Source organism: Rasamsonia byssochlamydoides, assembly GCF_041956645.1.
Source record: "Rasamsonia byssochlamydoides strain NRRL 3658 unplaced genomic scaffold VTN77scaffold_54, whole genome shotgun sequence".
Lineage (NCBI taxonomy): Eukaryota > Fungi > Ascomycota > Eurotiomycetes > Eurotiales > Trichocomaceae > Rasamsonia > Rasamsonia byssochlamydoides.
In genome coordinates, this window is record NW_027192437.1 from 35396 (window position 1) to 55536 (window position 20141).

The following is a 20141-nucleotide window of genomic DNA, read 5'->3' on the forward strand; positions in this document are numbered from 1 at the left end:
ATACTCCATACCGAGCTAGGTAATTCGTAGGTTCCGTAGGTTAGGTAGCTAAGCTCTCCTTTGGAACGATTTCCGTGCAGCTTCAAGAATCTAAGGACATCTCCATTCAAGGGACCCACATGCCAGCAGCCCGACTTTGTCAGCTTATTCCTAATATTACCTGGCAGTTCTGGGACGGCTATCAGGATTTTGTGGGGTCTCCGCAAAATCCCAAGCTGTCAACGGACCCAGTCTGTGGGGAATCTGGGGAATCCCATGCCTCTGGGGAATCCTCCCCGGAGCGGATGTCTACAAGCGAGGGACCTCATAATAACTCGTCTGTCCTGATCGTCATCTTCAGGATAACTTTTCGCCATTGACGGCCCTTGCTTCTTTCACAACAACACCATGCCTGGCTCTGACGTTGTTGCAATCCCAGAGACTTCGCTATGGGCGAATCGGAAATGCCTCATAATCGCGTGTATCGTCGCGACGGCGAATATGCAATATGGCTTTGACAGCGCCGCTATCGGTGCGCTGCAGGCCATGCCGGGGTTCCTGAAGGTTTTTGGCTACGTGGATCCGAGCAGTCCGTTGGGGTATGGGATTAACGTGAGTGTCTTTTTTTTTTTCCATTTTTCACCCCAGACATGGTAATGATTAAGTTGACTGTATTATAGAGCACCGTGCAACAACTCATCACCTCCCTCCTCACGCTCGGTGCCTTTATCTCCTCTCTGGTGGCCGGCGTGTTCAGCGCGTTCCTCGGCCGAAAGTACGCTCTCTGGGCAGCCTGTATTCTGAACTTCGTCGCGCTGGCGATCCAAATCGCGACCACAGACAAGGGCGTGCTCTACTTTGGCCGCTTGCTGCTAGGCTTCTCCAACGGCTTCCTAGTGACCTTCTCTAACGTCTACACGGCCGAAATCTCGCCCGCCCATCTGCGCGGCGTGATGGTCGCGCTGTTCGCGTACTGGGTCAACATCGGCGCGATATTGGGGACTGTGGTCGACAATTACACTCAGACTCTCCTGAACAAGAATTCGTACCGCATCCCCATTGCAACTCTGTACATTGTCCCGACCATCTTAGGGATTGGGCTATTCTTTGTTCCGGAATCCCCTCGTTGGCTGCTGCATCGGAATCGGGAGCAGGAGGCTCGCAGGTCTCTTGAAACGCTGCGCGCTGACTCCTTGGATCCGGAATTCCTCGAGTTGGAATGGGCGGAGATGGTTCGTGGGGTGGAGGAGGAGAAGAAGGTGGCCAAATCTGTCAGTGTCTGGGATATGTTTCGAGGTTAGCAGCTGTTTTCCTTTCTCTCTCTCTCTCTCTTTTTTTTCCTTTCTCCTCTTGTGAGAGAACACCATCTTAAGAACTGAATCAGGTGCCGACCTCCGTCGTACCCTCCTCTGCTACGGCGTCATCGGAACGCAAGCCGGTTCCGGGTCCTGGTTCGTCATCGCGTACACGACCTACTTCTTCGAGATTGCAGGCATCGACAAGCCATTTCAATATTCCATTATGAACACCTGCCTTGGGTTCATCGGCGTCAACTGCGGCATGTATTCCATCCGCCATCTCGTGGGCCGCAGATTTATACTTATATTTGGCTCCATCGCGTGCGGCCTGTGTTACCTGGGCATGGCGATCGCGGACAGCGTGCAAGCCGGAACGACTACCGCCGGAAAGGCCATCGTCGCGTTTGTCGCCATCTACCAGTTCTTTTATAACGGGTGTGTTGGGGCCGCCAGCTACCCTGTCGCGACCGAGCTGGTGAGCTCTCGCCTTCGTGCCTGGACGGTCGGATCGGCCACTGCGATCGGCTACGTTCTGGCGTGGCTGACCAGTTTCTGCACGCCGTATTTCATCAACCCGACGGACCTGAACTGGGTAGGACAGTCGTTTCTTTCATTGACCTCATTCACTAATGGGCATAAACGGTAGGGTCCCAAATACAGCTACATCTGGGCAGGATCCAACTTCGTCTGCGCCATCTTCTTCTACCTCTTCATTCCGGAGATGAAGGGCCGGTCGCTGGAGGAGCTCGACGAATTGTTTGAGAATCGCGTGTCGGTGAAGGACTTCCCGACGTACCATACCAAGATCCAGGATGCGGCGGTGCATGATGTCCAGGTCAATATTAAGGGGGCGTTTAAGGAGAAGGAGGCTGTGGTGATGCATGTGGAAGAGCCGCAGTTAAATACATGACATATATGACCCAGATAGTACCTAGGCCCAAGTGATTTGTGGAAAGAGCTAATTTTGTGAGGAAAGCGACAAGAACCTGTTACTATTAGAATGGTACTGTAGTATGCAATGCCCAAACTCAAAGTGATGATGCATTACATGACAAGTTTGTATATGCTAAAGATGGAGACACCTACTATATCATGACATGGCAGTGATTATAGCTGTCTACTAGGGAGCTGATATCGTCAAAGTGACAGGATCAAACATGTCTACAGAGAAAAAGGCATATTTGAGGTCAGATATTAAGGCAGGGCAATGCGTGCCCATGGCAATGTTAGAATTTCATTCTTCCATAGAGTTGACTGTCTACGCAGCTTAGAGGGACCTCTGAATAAAGTAGAGATCACTTACCTTCCAGTAATTAATTTGACATACAGAATTCGAAGGTCTGATGAGGTATGTATGTATGTACGTGTAACTTTGACTTAGCTTGCCACTATCTACCGACTCAACTGGTTCTGCGATCTTCTTTTTCTGGGCGTCGTTTTTCTTTGAAAAGTTTCTGTAGGCCAGTACATTAATTTGTACAGTACCTGCTGATGGATACTCGAAATAATGATATGATATGATGTGATATGAATATCCAATATGGTAGAGCTCCAACTTAAATGTCCCTCTTTATTATTATTATCTACTTAAGCTAAAAAGATAGGAGTCTGGAATATTCCACTCAGCCAAAAACAGATGGCGTGACAAATACCCTTTAACTGTTGGATGTTTTCTGGTTGACAATATGTGAGGCCTTGACTTCAAAAAGTTTTGTTTTATAATCACCTGATTGATTATTACGCCATGAGTGGAATGAAGAATCTAAGGCTTCAGCATAAAAATAATAGCGTTTTTTCCATTAGTAGTTGAAAACATTTTTTTTTTCTATGGACACGTGCGACGGAGCATATGACCCCGGTGCTGTATGATAGTTGACCTTGCTGATTCCTCAGTAAGGGGCACACCAACCATGCCATCTTTACGGGGAATTCCCAACATATGGCAGGAAAATCCCTTTCTTTTTGACATTATTCTCTTATCATTGTCTTGTGTACAGTCCGGAATTCCTTATAAGCACTAGAACTTCTGGACCACAGTCCAATCGTCTTGCGCGCGTGGCTAGCAGCTGCAAAGAGGCGCGGAGGAGAGCATCCGAATTGCCCTAAATGCGGAGGACGTCCTCCGTGTCCAGAACGGCAATCGGCAATGCTGATCATGATCATCCCATCGGGAGATAGTCCGTATTCTTTATCAGAGTACTCCGTACTTCCTCCGGGGTAACTATTACCCTCTGTCCGATGGCTGGACAGCGAGCGGGGAACTAGGGCCCCATGGGGAGTGTTCCGATCCAGACCAACCCCAGATTTGCAATTACCTTACTTGCTGGCATGTTATAAATACATATCGACATCCCCACAGCTTGTCGTCTGACCAGCATGTCTATCGGTGAGGTGACTAGCAACAATGCCTCCCAAGCCAGAAGTATACCACGATGAGAGGCTGGGGCTGGCGCAGGACGCCATGCACGAGTCGCGCATGCAGGCGGCCCTGCTCGAGGAGAATGCGCGGCCGTTCAGGAAGAGCTTCCTCAAGCTGTATCTGTGCATCTTCGTTGGATACCTGTGTTCAGCGACCAATGGATTCGACTCCAACACCTTTGGTGAGTTGCATTAGCTGAATTTCTGCCGTATTGACAGCAGATACTGATACAGACAGGCGGCCTCACGGCCATCTCCTCCTTTACCGACTTCTTCGGCATCTACACTAATAACCAGGGCCTGGTCGCTGCCTTATACGTGATCGGGAACATCGGCGGCTCCTTCATCGCAGGCCCCTGTGCCGACACGTACGGCCGCAAGGTCGGCATGGCGCTGGGCTCGGCGATTTGCATTGTCGGCGCCATCCTGCAGGCAGCTGGCCAAAACCTGCACATGTTGATGGCCGGGCGCGTCATCCTCGGGGCTGGTGTCGCAGTCGTCCAGGCCGCCGGTCCCAGCTACGTGGTGGAGATGTCCTATCCCAAGTACCGCGGCCAGCTGACGGGAGGTTTCCAGGCGTGCTTCTTCCTGGGCACGATTGTGTCGACATTTTTGGAATACGGGCTCAGCTTCTCGAAGAACGCTGGCTCGCTGGTGTGGCGTCTGCCCTTGGCGGTGCAGGGCCTGCCCTCCGTTTTTGTACTTCTCTTTGTGTGGTTGATCCCGGAGAGTCCGCGCTGGTAAGACGAGATGCTGCAGCAATCTGATTAATGTGTCGACTGACGTGGAATACCAGGTATGTTGCGCAAGGACAGATCGACAAGGCGCGAGACATCTTGGTCCGGTATCACGGCGATGGCAACCCCAGATCGAAGGTTGCCGAGCTCGAACTCGAGGAGATGCAAGAGGTCATCAGCAGGGAAGGCTCTGACAAACGGTTCTGGGATTTCCGGGGCCTGTTCAACTCGCGTGAGGACCGTCATCGCACCTTTCTAGTGACCTGTATCGCGTGGTTCGGCCAGCTGGATCTTCCCCCGACCAGCTACTACTTTCCCCTGATGGGTAGGTATCCCCTGCTTGCTGATACATTGCCTCGACTAACGAGGACTGCAAGTCAAAACCGCCGGCATCACCGACAGCAAAACACAGCTCCTGCTCAACGCGATCCAGACGCCCATCATGATGGCGGCCGCGCTGTCTGGCCTGCGCTTTATCCACCGCTTCGGTCGCCGTAAACTGCTGATGTCGTCGAGCGCCGGCATGACGATGTGCGTCATTATCATCACGGCCTGCACGGCGAATCAGGCGGGTAGACCAGTTGTGGGGGGGACGGGCATTGCATTTCTCTATGTTTTCCTCGTCGTGTTTGCTTTTGCGTGGGTATGTCCTGCCATCCCTGGTTTCTTTTTATTCAGAATTAACTGGGATACAAGTCTCCGGCTGGGAACTGACACGATTTCCTGCAGACCCCCATGCAAGCCCTCTACCCCAGCGAGGTACTCGCATACAACAACCGCGCCAAAGGCCTCGCATACATGAACCTGATGCTCAACGCAGTAAACGTGATCAACACGTACGTGCCGCCGATCGCAATCGCGCATTCCGGCTGGCGGTACTACATCCTGTACATCGTGTGGGACGCCTTTGGGGTGTTAGTCATCTATCTCACGTTTATCGAGACGAGGGGGTGGAACCTGGAGGAGATTGATCAGTTGTTTCGGTCGAAACATCCGGTGCGGGACAGCCTGAGGAAGAGACAGGTGGACCAGATTCATCATTCCGACGGTGGAAAGGCCGTATAACTGTGGTAGAATATGGCGATAATTGTGAAGAAAGTGGAAAATAACAACTGATGACTGATGACTGGTTCCAGCTTTGCATCTGTATTCTGCGGTAGAAGTAAATGACAGTCACTGAGGAATCCGAGCAAGCGCAAACGACGTGCTCTTAACAAGTCGACCGACAATAAATGGTCAGAAAGTAAGAATAATACCTCAGTCTACTCATACAATCCTTAACCCAACGTTTCGACGAAAGTGGAGTGGATGCAGAGCCCTTAGTAGCATATTATAGAGATTTAAAGATATTGAGTTGAGAATTTGATGCAAGAAAACGCGTTGGATTTTAGTGGGGCGCTGGAAACTTTAGCCATAGTACTATAAGAACTGGGAGCACCTAGAAAGAGTAGATAATAATAAAAACTACGTTCAGAACTACATAGTTAGGTCATATCATCTTTAGGCGAACTTCCTACCAATTCTCCTTACTGTACTCTGTAGTTTCTTGTTAATATTATCCCCTCCTAAAGGAGTAGGTTAATAATTACTAGATTATCGTGATTTAATATTCTTTCTATTATATAGATATTGCCTAATATATATTATTGCCCTGTCGGGAATTTCCGAGATACGAGATACGAGATATGATCTGCAGGAGGCGCGAGTGGACAAAGTACTCTGTACATGGCACTGCAACTAGTTACTCCATACGGAGTAATTAATCGCTTAAGTCATTCAGTTGGCGACGTTTTGTTCCGATACTCCGCACCGGTGGAGAATGGGCTGTTCCTGTCTCATTTCCCCTCTTTATCTCCACCCCGCCATTTCAATATTTCTCCATATAAATCTCCAACAGTCGGTGAACAGCGCGAAGATGATTGAGAAGCAGTCATGCATTCTGGACTCAACATCAACATCCATGGAGATACAGGAGATTCCTTACAAGCAGGATGCTCAGACAATTGAGCTGCACTCTGTCAGTGTGCTGCAGGACAATGGATCGAATGTGACCGCCGAAGTCGAAGTGGAATATCAAACTGGATTATCGCACCTGCGTCATGCGCCAAGTCAGCAGCAGCAGCAACAGCAAGAGGACAGTGTCAACGACTGCCGCCCGTCCGCCAGTTCTGTCAAACTCAAGATGATCAGTTGCTGCTCATCTTTCTTCATCGCTGGCCTCAATGACGGCAGTATCGGGGCCTTGGTCCCGTACTTCATTGAGCAGTACGACATCACGACCGGCTTGGTCGGCGTCATCTACGGCGCCAGTTTCGCCGGTTGGCTTGCTGCCGCCATCTTGATGTCCTTTGCGACTGTGTACTGTGGTCTGAGAGGGACGCTGTTGGCAGGGGCCTTGTTCTATATCCTGGCCCAGGTGTTGCGGGTTTGGGTAAGTTCGTTGCAGTATTTGATAGGCACAAGCCTAGGCTAAGAAATTGTGTAGATACCTCCCTACCCCCTCTTCGCGATTTCTTTCTTCTTTGCTGCCCTAGGTCAGGCGTTCCAGGACAGTCAGGCCAACATGTTCGTCTCGTCCATCTCGGCCTCGCATCTGTGGCTGGGCGTGCTGCATGCGATGTACGGATTGGGCCTGCTGATAGCGCCACTGATTGCGACCTCCATCGCCTCGCACGATCCGCAGCGATGGTCCTTTTACTACTTCCTGCCGATGGGGGTGGGCGTCGTCAACATCGTCTTGCTGCTGGCGGCATTCTTCTCTCTTCCCTTCTTCCGGACAGACGATCCAGAGTCGGCGATGCCTGTTGCCTCTCACCCTCATCCAGCTGAGCATCATCCAGAAATGGGCAAGTTGCGCACTGCGATCAACGAAATGAAGGAGACAGTCCAGGTAAAGGAAGTCTGGCTGATCAGTCTGTTTTTCTTCTTTTATCTGGGGGCGGGTCTCACCATTTCAGGTATGTCAAGAGAACGTTCTGCTGTCAAAAATGAATTTCCCAAATTTCATTTCGTAGTGAATCATGTTCTGAGTAACACAGGCTGGCTCGTGGTCTATCTCAACCAAGTTCGACATCTCCCTCTCTCCGGCGCTGGATACGTGCCCACCGGCTACACGGCCGGTCTGTTTATCGGCCGACTGCTGCTCCCACATCCAACCCACAACTGGCTGGGCGGAGAGCACTATACCCTGACGGTCCTCTGCATCGCGTCCATGGCCCTGCAACTAATCGCCTGGCTGGTCTGCTCGGGCGTTGTGACGGCAGTGGCATGGAGCCTAATGGGCTTCTGTAACGGGCCCTTCTTTGCGGCCGCCATCCAGGTGGCGTCCGAGGTGGTTCCGCGCAAGGTACGATCCAGTGGGCTGGGCCTGATTTTCGTCATGGCGCAGCTGGGTGGCAGCGTGCTGCCGGCCTTGACGGGGGCCATTGCGACGGCAAAGGGGGTGGAAATCATGCAGCCGATGGCGCTGGGGCTGATCGTGGCGATGGGTCTGAGCTGGTGGTTTGTCCCGACATTGAAGAGATAAGATGACACGCCTCAGTGGGCATGATGCATGTTAACCGTATCGGTGTTTAGACTTGGTTAACTGCTTGAGCTAGTCTTCCCATTATCATGGTACTGCCTAGGAAGGCTACAGGAAAGAAAGAAAGAAAGAAAAGACAATAAATAGAAGAAAAGTCATGTAATGTCTTATACGCTACGCTAACATGTTGTAGTCCCTGTTATTGTAAATAATCAATGTAAAGACTCCAAATCTACCAGAGGAGACTATGTATAAACGGCTGGGCTTTCTTTCCTATTGGGAATCTGCAATTCATAAAGGAACAAATGAGACAAGAATCAATTTTGGGGAAACTGAACACGGGTAATGAATCAGTTGAACAAGCAAGCAATATTATATCACCTGCTGAAGAAGGTGTCATTACTACGACGACGATGACGATGACGATTATCACTATGATGAAGACGATGTATGTGATGAAGATGATGATCTCTAAAGTCATGCCGTAGAAGGACTTGCTGAAATGCTGTCCAAGCAATCTATCTATCCAGTTCGCACTTGTTGCAAATAAACTGTCAGCACTGGATCTAAAATTATTGCGGAGGCCGTTCTCATTATACCAGTGTTTATTTTTATTTTTATCATATCAGAATGGGAAAATATCTCTAGGGAGTGTAGAGTTATTGAATAAAAAAAAACAATAAAACAATAAGGCGATAAATTGATCATACCACAGCAGAATCAAATGACAGATCTCGATCAAATTATTATATCATTACCACTATCATACTTAGACGTATTCTCTTCTGGGAAAGAAGAAGTAGAAGAAGTTTAGTTCATTCAATTCAACCATTTGATATTAATTAATACGGAGCACATACCTAGGTAACTTAACATGTCCACATCTCCATCTCAACGCGGGGTTGACCCACCTAGCTCCGCTTACCCACGATTATTACTTACCTACCGAGCAAAAATCTACGGGCACCCTGTCGACTGCCCTTTCTGTTCTAGTAGGTGAGCATCGCCGCCCTGAGCTCGCGCGATCGAGGTGAGCTGGGGGGTGAGTGGGGTGATCGTCGCGCGACGGGGTCGCGGCTAGCGCAGCGCCGGCTCACCCTCGACGCCATAGTTATTATTATTAACTCTTTGATCTTTTCTTTCCTCCACTTTCTGATTTCATGAAGACTGTTAATCTTTTACTCTTTCTCTTTGTCCTCTTTTTATGTGCTATGATGTTTTCCTGCTAGTTAGAAGCCGATCTCTACTATTCAAAGAATTGGTTTTTACTTACTAAGAGGCAATGCAGAGCTTTTCCTCGAAGCCGGTCGCGAAGAGTAGAAATCGTACGCCGTGCAGCAGCTCGCATATTTAAAATTTGGCCTTTTTTATTGTTTCAACTGCCTTCTTGATGAAGACTTCAGCTGATTTGGTTGAAATTTTGGTGGTTGTTTATATTGAACGCGAGACGGTTGGAGGGCTGATCGAGAAGGTGGTGGATTCCGTTAACTAGTTAGTCAGGAGTAGTGCGGCCTGTTCTGGCTAACAAGAAAACAAGGCACCTCCTTCTCACCTTCAAGGCAGTCAGAATGAATCAGTGAAACCACTAAGCTATCCGTGCCCAACGGGTCTAGACCGCAAACGGTTTATCCCGAATTTTTTTTTTAAAATTCTCCGGCACTCACAAGCCCGTGCCCGCCACCTCAACGCCGAATATAGGCTCAACGCCGAGTTCTACATAAAATCGAACCTTTCTATTTGAACCGTTATAACTCCACACACAATGGCTTGGTTCTATCATTATATAGAGGATAGGATCCAGAGGGCTCTTGCTAGTGTTCGCAATATAGAAAAGCCCAATTACAGTGCGTTGGCAAGGGAATATAATGTTTCCTATGATCGGCTTCGATTTTGTGCACGAGGTCGACCTTCGTGTTCTGAGCGCCGACGAACGAACCTATGGCTCAATCCAATGCAGGAATTGGCTCTTTGTCACTATATTAATACTATAGAAGAGCTTTGATTGTACCCTACCCATGATATTATCAAGAAATATGCTAATTCGATTCTTCGAGAGAGCCATACAGGTGATTCACCACCTCCGGAGATTGGGGAGCATTGGGTCACTAGATTCCTACAAAGGCATAAAGAAAACTATGTTCGCAGGCAAAAGGAATTGGAAGTTGATTGGTTTTGGCTCATCACCCTAATCAAATCAAGGACTGGTATGAACGGCTTGCAGAAGTGATCAACAAGAAAGGTATCCGAGCCTGGGAATATCTACAATACGGATGAGATTGGATTTTCGATTGGAATTGGTCAGAATCAATGGATTATAACCTGGCATCCAAAGTGAGGCCTAGACTACCAATTCTTCTAATTGGGGGCTTGTTACCATCATTGAAGCAGTTTCCAGGGATGGATCAGTATTCCCCCCAATGATCATTATTGCGGCCAAAAATCGTAAGGAACCATGGTTCCAAAACCTTCTGGATAACTACCTCGTTGGCTTATTGGATTCAGGGTATTCAAACGATCAATTAGCCTTCCAATGGATCCAAAATTTCAATACATTTAGCTTCCTTTGGTGGACGGGGGCTCATCGTCTTCTTTTATTTTGACGGCCATGATTCTCATTGCACATATGAATTCCTACAATTCTGTGAAGTAAAGGGGATTATTCCTTTTATATTATCGCCTTATAGACTCATCTCATGCAGCCGCTTAATGTAGTGCTTTTTGGCAACTACAAGCACTTCCATGCAAAGGCTATCAATGCCGCTACTAGGACAGGCTGTTCCAACTTTGACTGTGTTGAATTTCTCATTACCTTCAAACCAAATGCAATCAAAAGCGCCTTCTGTGAAGCAGGGATTATTCCTATTGATCATACAAAAGCAATTAGTCGCCTTGCCCTACAAGTTGAAGTACCACCTTCACCGCCATCGCCGCATTCGGAAACGTCAGGATCGAGCCTCCGTACTCCAAAAACACTACAGGAGTTAGAAAGAAGTGCTAAGAGACTAAGAGATGAATCTCTATCTTCAGAGTGAGTTGCACGGCAGCTAGATCTCTTTATAACAGGGACAATTGCGATGCCTCATTTAGCTGCGGAACTAAAGGATGATCTTCGCTATACTCAAGCCGCCGAAAATCAACGCCGATTACGCAAGCAACTTCGCAAACAGGTTATTAGGAAAGGAGGTATTATATACTCAGAAGAAGCGTAGTCTATTGTACAACAGAAAGATGAGAATGAGCTTTTGAAGGCACAGAGGGCCTATGAGCGCGCAGCCAACGCTAAAGAAATTCGCATACAAAAATGGTGGAAGAAGGTTATGCCAGAGCTCAAACGCCATCAGAAGAAGCGTTTGGCTAAATGGAAGGCCGATAAGGGATCTAGATGATGTCTATATAGATTGTGTGGTCAAAAAGTCGGCTTTTCTATGAATCCTATATAGAAATCGGCGTTGAGGTGGCGGGGCACGCCCAGGCCTAACCCTATGGTCAGACTTTGTCCAAACTAGATAATGGTCACATAGGGGCAGGCATTGCATGGCAGAACCCCCAAGGGGTCTAGCAGACACAGGAGATCCCCCTAGGTATGGGAAAGGAAGTCTTTGATGCGGAGCTTATAGGGGCATATAGGGACTTGAGACTAGCCCTAAGGATTTAGGGCAGGGGGCCTATCACGGTCTTACTAGACTCCCAGGCAGCAATAGATAGGTTCCAGCACCAGGGAATAGGCCTAGGACAGGGCCTGGCCATCTAGGCCCATAGGGATGCTCAGACCCTAGAGGCACAAGGGCAGTATCACGCGCAGGTCTGGCTCAGTCAAAGATTGCTCCTGGATTGATTGTTTCAATTTGAGCAGAAAAAGGGACGTTACATAGGAAATATCTGACTAGTGACTACCTACATGTAGGTAGGGTATACCTACATAGTCTGGGAGAAAGGCGAAGCAACGCTAAGAAATGCCCATGCTGGATTCGATGATGCTGCATTTTACCCAGTAACTGCTGCCTCCCAAGTTCCAAGGTTCCAATGCTTCTGTCTTCTTCCCAATTAGGCTTAGCTCCATTTTCTACCATATCTTCATGCCAAAATGTAGGGATAGTAATATCAAGTACATGTAAACTTCATTCAGAGTTCTAAGGTTTCATCAATTCCATCATTCACTCAGGTAAGTTGACCATGGTCGAAAAAATCAGGCAGTCTCGTTCCTCGAAATGAGCCTGTGCATGGCAGCTGGCAGTGACTATGTTAGGCAGCTCCCTGCGACTACCTTGTGAGGCATCACCTGCTGACTGCTGCCTTCCCAATGAATCACCCAGGTTTCTCACTTGCTGACATTCCTTCTTCTACTCCCATTCACACAACCATCATCATTTTGGTCTTTCGCCCTTACATGATTCCCTTGTCTAACTGTCAGTACAAGACATCACCATATGGCAAGACTATTTTATTTGATCCTCCCCGGTCGATTCTCTGGTCACAATGACAGATCCTGTTCCAAGATTGCCTCCAGAGGCGTCTACTCTCCCGACGCCTCCGGATTCTCCTCGGAAACGTCGCCGAGAGCTTCGCGAATCCGATGACGCAAGTGGAGAGATGTCTATTGAGCAGTATCTGTACCGCAGCGATCCATATCGCTCTACGAGTGTCCCAAATCCGCTGCCCTACCCTCTTGTTGCCAATTGCGCTTCTGAGTCTGTTAAAACACGAATTCAAGCTTACTACTCCGACATACTTAGCATCCTCAGAGACCACGGATTCCAGGACAGGCCTCTCTTTGCAGTTGATGAAGTCACGAAACCAGGTTACCCTAGTGGTGATACCCCAGTGGTCATGCTCAGGCTGAAATTCCGTTTCCAAGATGTTGTTCCTCGCGTCCTAGGTGATGCAAAAGACGCGATTCATAGCTTCCTCATCTCTCATGACATTGATGGCGTCCACGTTGAAATTGTCCACCTTGACCGCTGTTTCCTACCCTCTCTATTTGCCATAGACCCTAGTCATCACGCCGTCGTGATTTACGAAGAGATCAAAAGACAGCTTATTGACCATCTTGATGTCAGTCTTGGCTCTTCCTGGAGAGTCCTCTCTATTTTCAATGTTGGACGTACCGAGGACAATGCGCTACCAACTATCGTCGTTATGGTGGATCCAGGCACTATTTGCGATTTTTCGAGCCTTGAGCATTCCATCAAGCGACTTCTCCATGCGCCTACCCACATCTCGATAGCAGTCGAATTCCTACCGGGAGGCGCATCCCCACTGACCACTCCTCCCCGAGAGGAAGAGATTCAGGAGGGTGATCCTGGAACTTCTTTTCTCTGGCGTATGTCACGCGATGGACACCCAAAATTAGGATTTTCGATTGGGATCAAGGGCGAACGAGGAGGAGGCACGATGGGCGGCTTTGTCACGCTTAGTCAAAACGGGATTACTCATAAGGGTATTCTGACGAATTATCATGTTATTCGGCCTCCTAGCTCATCAGACAAGCCTCTGCTTCTTCAGGCTGACCAATTTGGGTCCTCAATGTTTAAGCGTGATGCTACTCAAGTCGAGGTCCTTTATTTTGCTGACAAAGATATAAAAGCGACGTTGCAGGATGCCGACAACTCTATCTGCGATAGGCAGGAACAACTTGAGAAGGATCGAGCAGAACAACGTGAACGTAAGATGGTCGGGGCCAGGCCTTCTGTCGGAGTTCAAAACCGGATTGAGTACCTCGAGGAGCAGCTGACTGAGTTCAAAGAGAAGCAACAGATTGTCAGATCGATGCCTTTTACCCTTGGGAAGGTCTTGGTATCTTCAGGCAAATCGCTGGTTAACAACCGCATCCTTGATTGGGCCTTTGTGGAAGCTACCAATCCGGCCGGTGAGAAATTCTTTGGTCCGAATAGGATGCCAGCCATTCCCCCCCCAAAAATACCCTCAATGTACACTCGTCGAACTCTCTTTGCCCCCGAAGGTGTTCCGCTAGTAGAATTCGGGGGGCTGGAAAAGGGATCCTACTACGTCAAAATCGGCCGCACCAGCAACCTCACAGCTGGGGTGTGCAATGGTGCTCTTGCTTACTGCAATTGGTCGGAGAGGGACGGCATCCGTTATGATGAAAAAGGAACAGAGGTCAAAGTCGCTGATAATCGCACGGAAGAATATGTCATTTTAGACAAGTCTACTAGACAAACTGAACACACTCAGGCCTCATTTTGTGAGGCTGGAGACTCTGGCTCGTTCATTATTGATGGCAACGGAAAGGTATGTGGGCTTCTGTACGGTGAATTGTCGGGTCGCTGTGGACCCCCTGGCAACCAGACCACCTACGTTCAGGCCGGGCTTGCAACGTCCATGCCAGATATCATCGAGTCAATCCGATCACGAACCACTCCCAGGAACGCAAATGGAAGTCCGGCTGGCTCCCCTGCAATTCTTGCTCTGCCCGTGGAAACAACGGAAGCTCTTGGCTAGACGTCTGTAGCTCGTTTTTCACTACTTGCTTTCGATGTGGCTGTCTCGGGATAACGAATTAATCTCTTACTGGATCCAGTGAGCATGGTAATCACGATCCCTGGCAGCTAATTTCCACACTTGATATTCATACCACACTTGCTATTCATAGTATCGGGTAGTGTTAAAGGAAGCATTTCTATCTCAATTCCTCTCCGAATAAACGACAGAATTCTCTGATCAGGAATTGATCCGTACGCTACCGTGATTATTCTGTACATCCCGCTACACTTTGTTTGGGGGCGAGGAGATGACTCGAGCAGGAGGTCTCATAGGAGCCATTGGTCTTCCCTAGTTTCTTATACTGAGGGTCAATAATCTTCTTCATTTCGTTCATTGTTATAAACGTGATTGGAGGGTTGGTTTCTGTCAACGCCAGATCAGAGGAACGATAGTCGAACATTCGGATTGGCCATAGCGGAACTGAGCAGAGCTGGAAGACATTGTTGCTTACCAACTAAGCATGATATTGCGCTAGGTCTAATATGGTTAGCGTATTACAGGCCGTGAACCCAGAGTTCATATCTAGTCTGATCACCTGACTCACCCAGCTCACTCCGTTAAAGCGGCAGTGTTCAAGTGAGGAAGGAGAGAGCTGCTCGCAGATTTTTGAACAATATTCTTACCTACCTAGGTAGGTAATCTGTCTGAACTCCCGCGCAAGACGTGGATAGATAGCATCTGATCTTGATCGATATGCACCCTAGTAGGTATGTATATATAGAGTACTATGTATGTACAGTAAGGTCCAACGAGGATGGTTTCACCCAAGGATAGTAACAAATAACAATATATTTCATGAGCGATGTAAGCCTTCTTTCATATATATATATATATATATATATATATATATACAAGGAGAAAAATTATGGTAGTGCTGGGCCTGTGTAAAAACATTACGTTTTTAATCTAGAGCGCATAGTGTTGAGGTCGACGTGGACGGGCTGCCGTCATCCTCTCCTTGACTTCGAATTGATCAAATTGGATCCCCTCCGATTTTCCATTTTATGGAACAATTTCAAGAACTTTTTCCCCCCAAGCCTTCGTCTATCTGTTGTGTAGACACCTGCCTTCCTTGACTGGCAAAAGGTTACGTTACTGAGGTCCCTCCCCATCTTCTGCCTTGGAAAGGAAACGCACAAAAGGACACAAACCATCTTCTTCTCCTTCCATTTCTTCAAATCTTATTCCGTGCTCTTGTAAGTCTCCTGGCATAGTCCTTTTTACGGCTGATAATAACCTTTACGCGTCCCCTGGGTAGCTCATATCTGGCCACGTCGTCCAGCTAATCTCCTTTCCAAGCGGGCTCCCTGGATATATTTCTCGCCATAGTCCTGATAAAACAGTTCAAATCAAGAATCAAGTCAGGACAAATCTGTGCATCATTGTACGTGTCTCATCCGTGTAGGTATCTGAATTAACGCTATTTAGTGACTCCAGAATGCCGACCTACTCCGTCACCTCTTTCTCAGCGATTTCCCCCGCCTTTGACGTATCTTCAACTCGCTTGTAAATCAACACCAAAACAAAGACCATTGACCCCGCCAGCAACCCCCAATAGCTACCGAACATGGCCTGGTAGCTGATCTGGCGGACGTCGAGATTGAAAACGATGGCCGCGCCCATCGCTCCAAAAACCTTGTAGAAGGCCGAGTAGATCGACAGCACCAGCGGGTCATTCGACAGCGCACCCATCACCCACCACGCAAACGTCTGCCAGGCCCCGTCAACGGCGCCGTAGAACATGTACAGCGCGATGTACCCGCCTGCCCTCCCGCCGTCGTCCACGTCGATCAGATGCGCCGGGGGCACACCGCGGTGGGACAGGCGCATTGGGAAGACACCGCCAATGAAGACGGCGTTAAGCAGGACGAACAGGAAAGTCCAGCCGATGAAGGCGCGCCGACGACGGCTGCTGCCCAGCAGCTTCAGGTCGAGCAGGAATCCCATAAAGACGGCCATGAAGAATTGGCCGAAATCGAACCAGAGACTGCCGAAGGCGCGCGTCCGCAGGTCGAAGAAGTACCCGTTAAAGTCGTTGCTCTGGTAGGGGATGTACCACAGCCCGGCGAAGCTGTAGGGGAAAAAGAGGATGATCCAGGGCTCGCGCTTAACGGCCAGCACGACGTTCTTCAGCTCCTGGACGAAGGTTGTCTGGCGGGGGACCAGCACGCGGGTGCCGTCGGCCCGGACGATCTTCGACGGGCTGGAGATGCAACAGGCAACGACGCTACCCAGGAGCATCAGGATGAACAACGCGATGTAGGTGCCGTCGTTGACGCTGCCGGCTGTCCTCACGCCCCAGTTCTCGACCGTCGGGATGATGGCGCCGATGACAGTGCCGAAGAAGGAAAGCCCGTAGAAGATGCTGATGTACTTTCCTTTGTCTTTCTCCAGCGGTAGAGACATGATCAGGGATCCTTCGGCGGTCCTACTAGCTGTCAGCTTGTTTCGTTTCAATTTGCCACGATTGCTACATCTTTGCCATGACAGATCTATCTTTTACTCATGAAGCACGCCCCAGCAGTTGATTCTTCTTCTTCTTCTTCTTTTTTCTTTTCTTTTCTTTTCTTTCTTTCTTTCTTCACACGAGTCTCCTTACCATAAAAACGCTGCCGCGATACCGCAGGTCGCGCCGCCAAAATACACAAACCCCTGGTTCTTGTTATGGTTATAGCTCCAGAAAGAAGCCGAAAGGAGCGAGTACCCAATGCCGCCCGCCGCCAGAGTGACTTTCGGACCGAGGAAGTTGCAGACAGACCCGGACATCAAGCAGAAGACACAGAACAGGCTATACAAGATGGTGTTTGCGTTGTTGCTCGTCGTGGGATCGATCTGCCCGCCACCCCCCAGGGCAGAGAGGACGTTGAACATGCCCACGACGAGCAGGTGCACGAACGAGATAATGATTGTCTGGACGATCGGGGATCGGTACGGGGGAATCATGATCCCAGCAATGCGATACCCTCTGGGAGGGGTATCATAGACCTGGGCTTCGACGACGGCAATGCCAGACTCATCAATCGGTATCGTCTCTTCGTTTGTATCCTTCACATCATCCATGATCGATGGATTCTTTTCAAGATCTGCGGTGCCCATTGTTGCGAGCTATCGATTGAGGCTCTCACACCTTTTGCTGAGAAGAAGAAAAACAGGCGCGACCGGATCCTGATCCATGGCGATCAATCCCTTTTAATTGACAATCGCTATAATACGGGTCCTATGCTGCCCTTGACCTCGTTATCGTGAAATGACACCGCTCGAGCAGCCGCTATCTTCATCAGAGTGCGGGGGGCCAATCATAGAGCTGAACGATGGAACCAGAGCCATGCTAATCCGACCCGTTGTTAGCTGTGTCTCCATCGTTATCGAGATCCACACCTATCGGCTAGTCGAATGGATATCTTGCGCGGGATCCTATCTCCTCTCTGCGTGGGATGACGTTAGGCGTGGTGGAGTGGAGACAAGCGCCCTGTGCGGGCATATTGCACCGGTCTGGAGCACTCCGGACTGCACAAGATCTTGCTCAAGAGAATATGTGAGAATGGAGGAATTGAGCGATAGTATCTTATATCTCCGCTCTGCCAGACTGGTTGCGAGCGTTTGGTCGGTGACGCCTCTCTCCTATCAGGCTTAGACAGCTTCACCACCATACTATGTCTCTGTCAGTGACTTGACACACACACAGTTCAATTAGCAACTAGTCTCCGGTCAAACTTTGTTCGTTGATCAATTTCTCACCTTCAGACAGAAGGTACACAGAAATACATCGAAGGGTCGCGAAGACGACAATTGTTGACCATTTCCGGAGAAGTCATTGAGACATTCGTTACAACAAACACAAGTGATTGCCAATTGATTCATCCATAAGTCGTCATGGACATTCTCAAGAGCTCGTGGAGCTTCAAAGATGACGCGAAAGCCGACACCACCCACCCCCCCATCAAGATCGCCTTCCTCGGCACACGACATCCCCACGTGATGTACCGGTTCGCGGTGCTCGAGAAGATGGGCGGGTTCGAGTTTGCCGGATTCTACGAAGAGGTCGATGAGATCGCAACCGAACTGGCGAAAAGGCTGCCTCGTCTACGGCGCTTCGACACGCCGAGCGCGCTGCTCGACACGAATCCAGACGTGGTGATGATCCACGCTCTTGACCCGGACGTGCCCCGATGGGCGCGGTTCGCCATCGACCATCCGGCCCCGTTCAAGGGGTTATTCCTGGAGAAGCCCGGGGCAGCGATCCCTGAGGATTTCTACAAACTCGCCGACGAGATCCAGGCCAAGAGGCCTGGTCTGGCCGTCGAACTCGGCTACGAGATGCATTACTCGGAGGCGCTGGACTTTGCGCGGCAGGTCGTCCGCGAAGGTGTCCTGGGCGACATCACGACGGCGCGGTTCCACGGGGGGTGTCCGTCCGGCGCGGGGATGGACCTGTGGCAGTCGATCTCGGAGGACCTGGGAGGAATCATGCAGACGGAGGGCTGCCACTCGCTGGAGAACGTGATCGACCTGTTTGGGGCTCCCGAGCGAGTCGTCTCGTCGATCCGCAAGCTGCCCCCGCGACCGCCGCATCCAGTGGTGGGTTGGATCCCGGATCTGTTCACAGGGACGGTCACGACGGGGGCGTTTGGCGTCGGTACGCTGATGTATGAAGATGTCTGCTCGGGAATCATGGAGTACGCCGACAAGACGGTGGTGCTAGACATGACGGCCTGGGAGCCGACGGAATGGTGCAACGAGTGGGCGATCGACATCTACGGCACGAACGGGTCGCTGCACGCGGTGCCGGACTATCCTGTTGCAACGCTGTACTTGCGAGAAGCTAGGGGGAGTTTCGCCGCGGGAGAGACCAAGATGCCTACGGAGCTGCCGCATGGGACATCGAATTTGCCGGCCTACTTCCGGCGGCAGTTCGAGTCGCTGTTCGCGAGAGTGAGGGGTGCGACGACAGAGACGCTGAAACACGGCTGCTGCGATCTCCAGACCAACGTGAAGATCCTCAAGGTGATTGATGCGTTTTACAAGTCGGCGGAGTCGAGGAGATGGGTCGATATCGAGTAGAAACAGTCGGACGAGACAGACGAAACTGTACGGTTAGATTAGATTCGGTTGGGTCAGGCTGGGTTAGACTTGATGCGAATTAGATACAGTAACGCCCATAGTGATAGTTAGATAATGTTGAATGCTCTCTCCTTTGTTCTTTGAAAAAAAAAAAAAGGAAAATATGCTAGACCAGAAGACAGAGCAGTTTGCCGTGCTGGGCCGTTTTTGATATGTTGAGGCCCGCCTGGAAACTAGGTATATTACCTAGGGGTACTGACAAAGGAAGGTATTCTTTAAAAAAGTGAATTGACAATAGAAATAGGGAAAGAGTGCTTGAATGCACTTTCTTTTTTTTCGCAGGTCTAGTCCATAAGGAGAACATCAGGTGTCAGCATGTATGTGCATATGTACCTAGAGAGTCCTTGATCAATCATCTTGTCTATCCATGAGGATGTGAATGAATGCTTTTCTTTAAGCAAGCAAGCAAGCAGATGACGGTACATTCTCAGTATACGTAGGTCTAGATATGAGGAAACGAACTCTGGATCTGTTTTTGAAAGGAACTACCTTATATGATTCACAGCGTGGGAGAAGAAGAAGAACCACAGGCATATAATAAAGTAGGAACAGGGAACAACATGA

The 20141-nt window shown here is 49.5% G+C and overlaps 7 protein-coding genes across 7 annotated transcripts; 5 read left to right on the forward strand and 2 right to left on the reverse strand.

Annotated features, from left to right (window-relative positions):
* Positions 1-387: 387 nt before the first annotated feature.
* On the forward strand, positions 388-2187 carry VTN77DRAFT_6889 (uncharacterized protein; the record flags this gene model as incomplete). Its single annotated transcript, XM_069423216.1, has 4 exons — positions 388-591; positions 660-1275; positions 1364-1869; positions 1924-2187. The coding sequence occupies 4 exons, from the start codon at positions 388-390 to the stop codon at positions 2185-2187; spliced, it is 1590 nt and encodes a 529-aa protein (XP_069275778.1).
* Positions 2188-4465: 2278 nt separating this feature from the next.
* VTN77DRAFT_6890 (uncharacterized protein) lies at positions 4466-4930 on the forward strand (the record flags this gene model as incomplete). The annotated part of the gene is made up of 1 exon (XM_069423218.1): positions 4466-4930. One exon carries the CDS (start codon positions 4466-4468, stop codon positions 4928-4930), a length of 465 nt encoding a protein of 154 aa, XP_069275779.1.
* A 111-nt stretch (positions 4931-5041) lies between these two features.
* On the reverse strand, positions 5042-5576 carry VTN77DRAFT_6891 (uncharacterized protein; the record flags this gene model as incomplete). The annotated part of the gene is made up of 2 exons (XM_069423219.1): positions 5042-5337; positions 5390-5576. The coding sequence occupies 2 exons, from the start codon at positions 5574-5576 to the stop codon at positions 5042-5044; spliced, it is 483 nt and encodes a 160-aa protein (XP_069275780.1).
* Positions 5577-6392: 816 nt separating this feature from the next.
* VTN77DRAFT_6892 (uncharacterized protein) lies at positions 6393-7958 on the forward strand (the record flags this gene model as incomplete). Its single annotated transcript, XM_069423220.1, has 3 exons — positions 6393-6863; positions 6918-7389; positions 7471-7958. The coding sequence occupies 3 exons, from the start codon at positions 6393-6395 to the stop codon at positions 7956-7958; spliced, it is 1431 nt and encodes a 476-aa protein (XP_069275781.1).
* Positions 7959-12431: 4473 nt separating this feature from the next.
* VTN77DRAFT_6893 (uncharacterized protein) lies at positions 12432-14414 on the forward strand (the record flags this gene model as incomplete). Its single annotated transcript, XM_069423221.1, has 1 exon — positions 12432-14414. The coding sequence occupies one exon, from the start codon at positions 12432-12434 to the stop codon at positions 14412-14414; it is 1983 nt and encodes a 660-aa protein (XP_069275782.1).
* Positions 14415-15902: 1488 nt separating this feature from the next.
* VTN77DRAFT_6894 (uncharacterized protein) lies at positions 15903-17552 on the reverse strand (the record flags this gene model as incomplete). Its single annotated transcript, XM_069423222.1, has 2 exons — positions 15903-16884; positions 17056-17552. 2 exons carry the CDS (start codon positions 17550-17552, stop codon positions 15903-15905), a joined length of 1479 nt encoding a protein of 492 aa, XP_069275783.1.
* A 777-nt stretch (positions 17553-18329) lies between these two features.
* Positions 18330-19517, forward strand: VTN77DRAFT_6895 (uncharacterized protein; the record flags this gene model as incomplete). Its single annotated transcript, XM_069423223.1, has 1 exon — positions 18330-19517. One exon carries the CDS (start codon positions 18330-18332, stop codon positions 19515-19517), a length of 1188 nt encoding a protein of 395 aa, XP_069275784.1.
* Between the last annotated feature and the right edge of the window lie 624 nt (positions 19518-20141).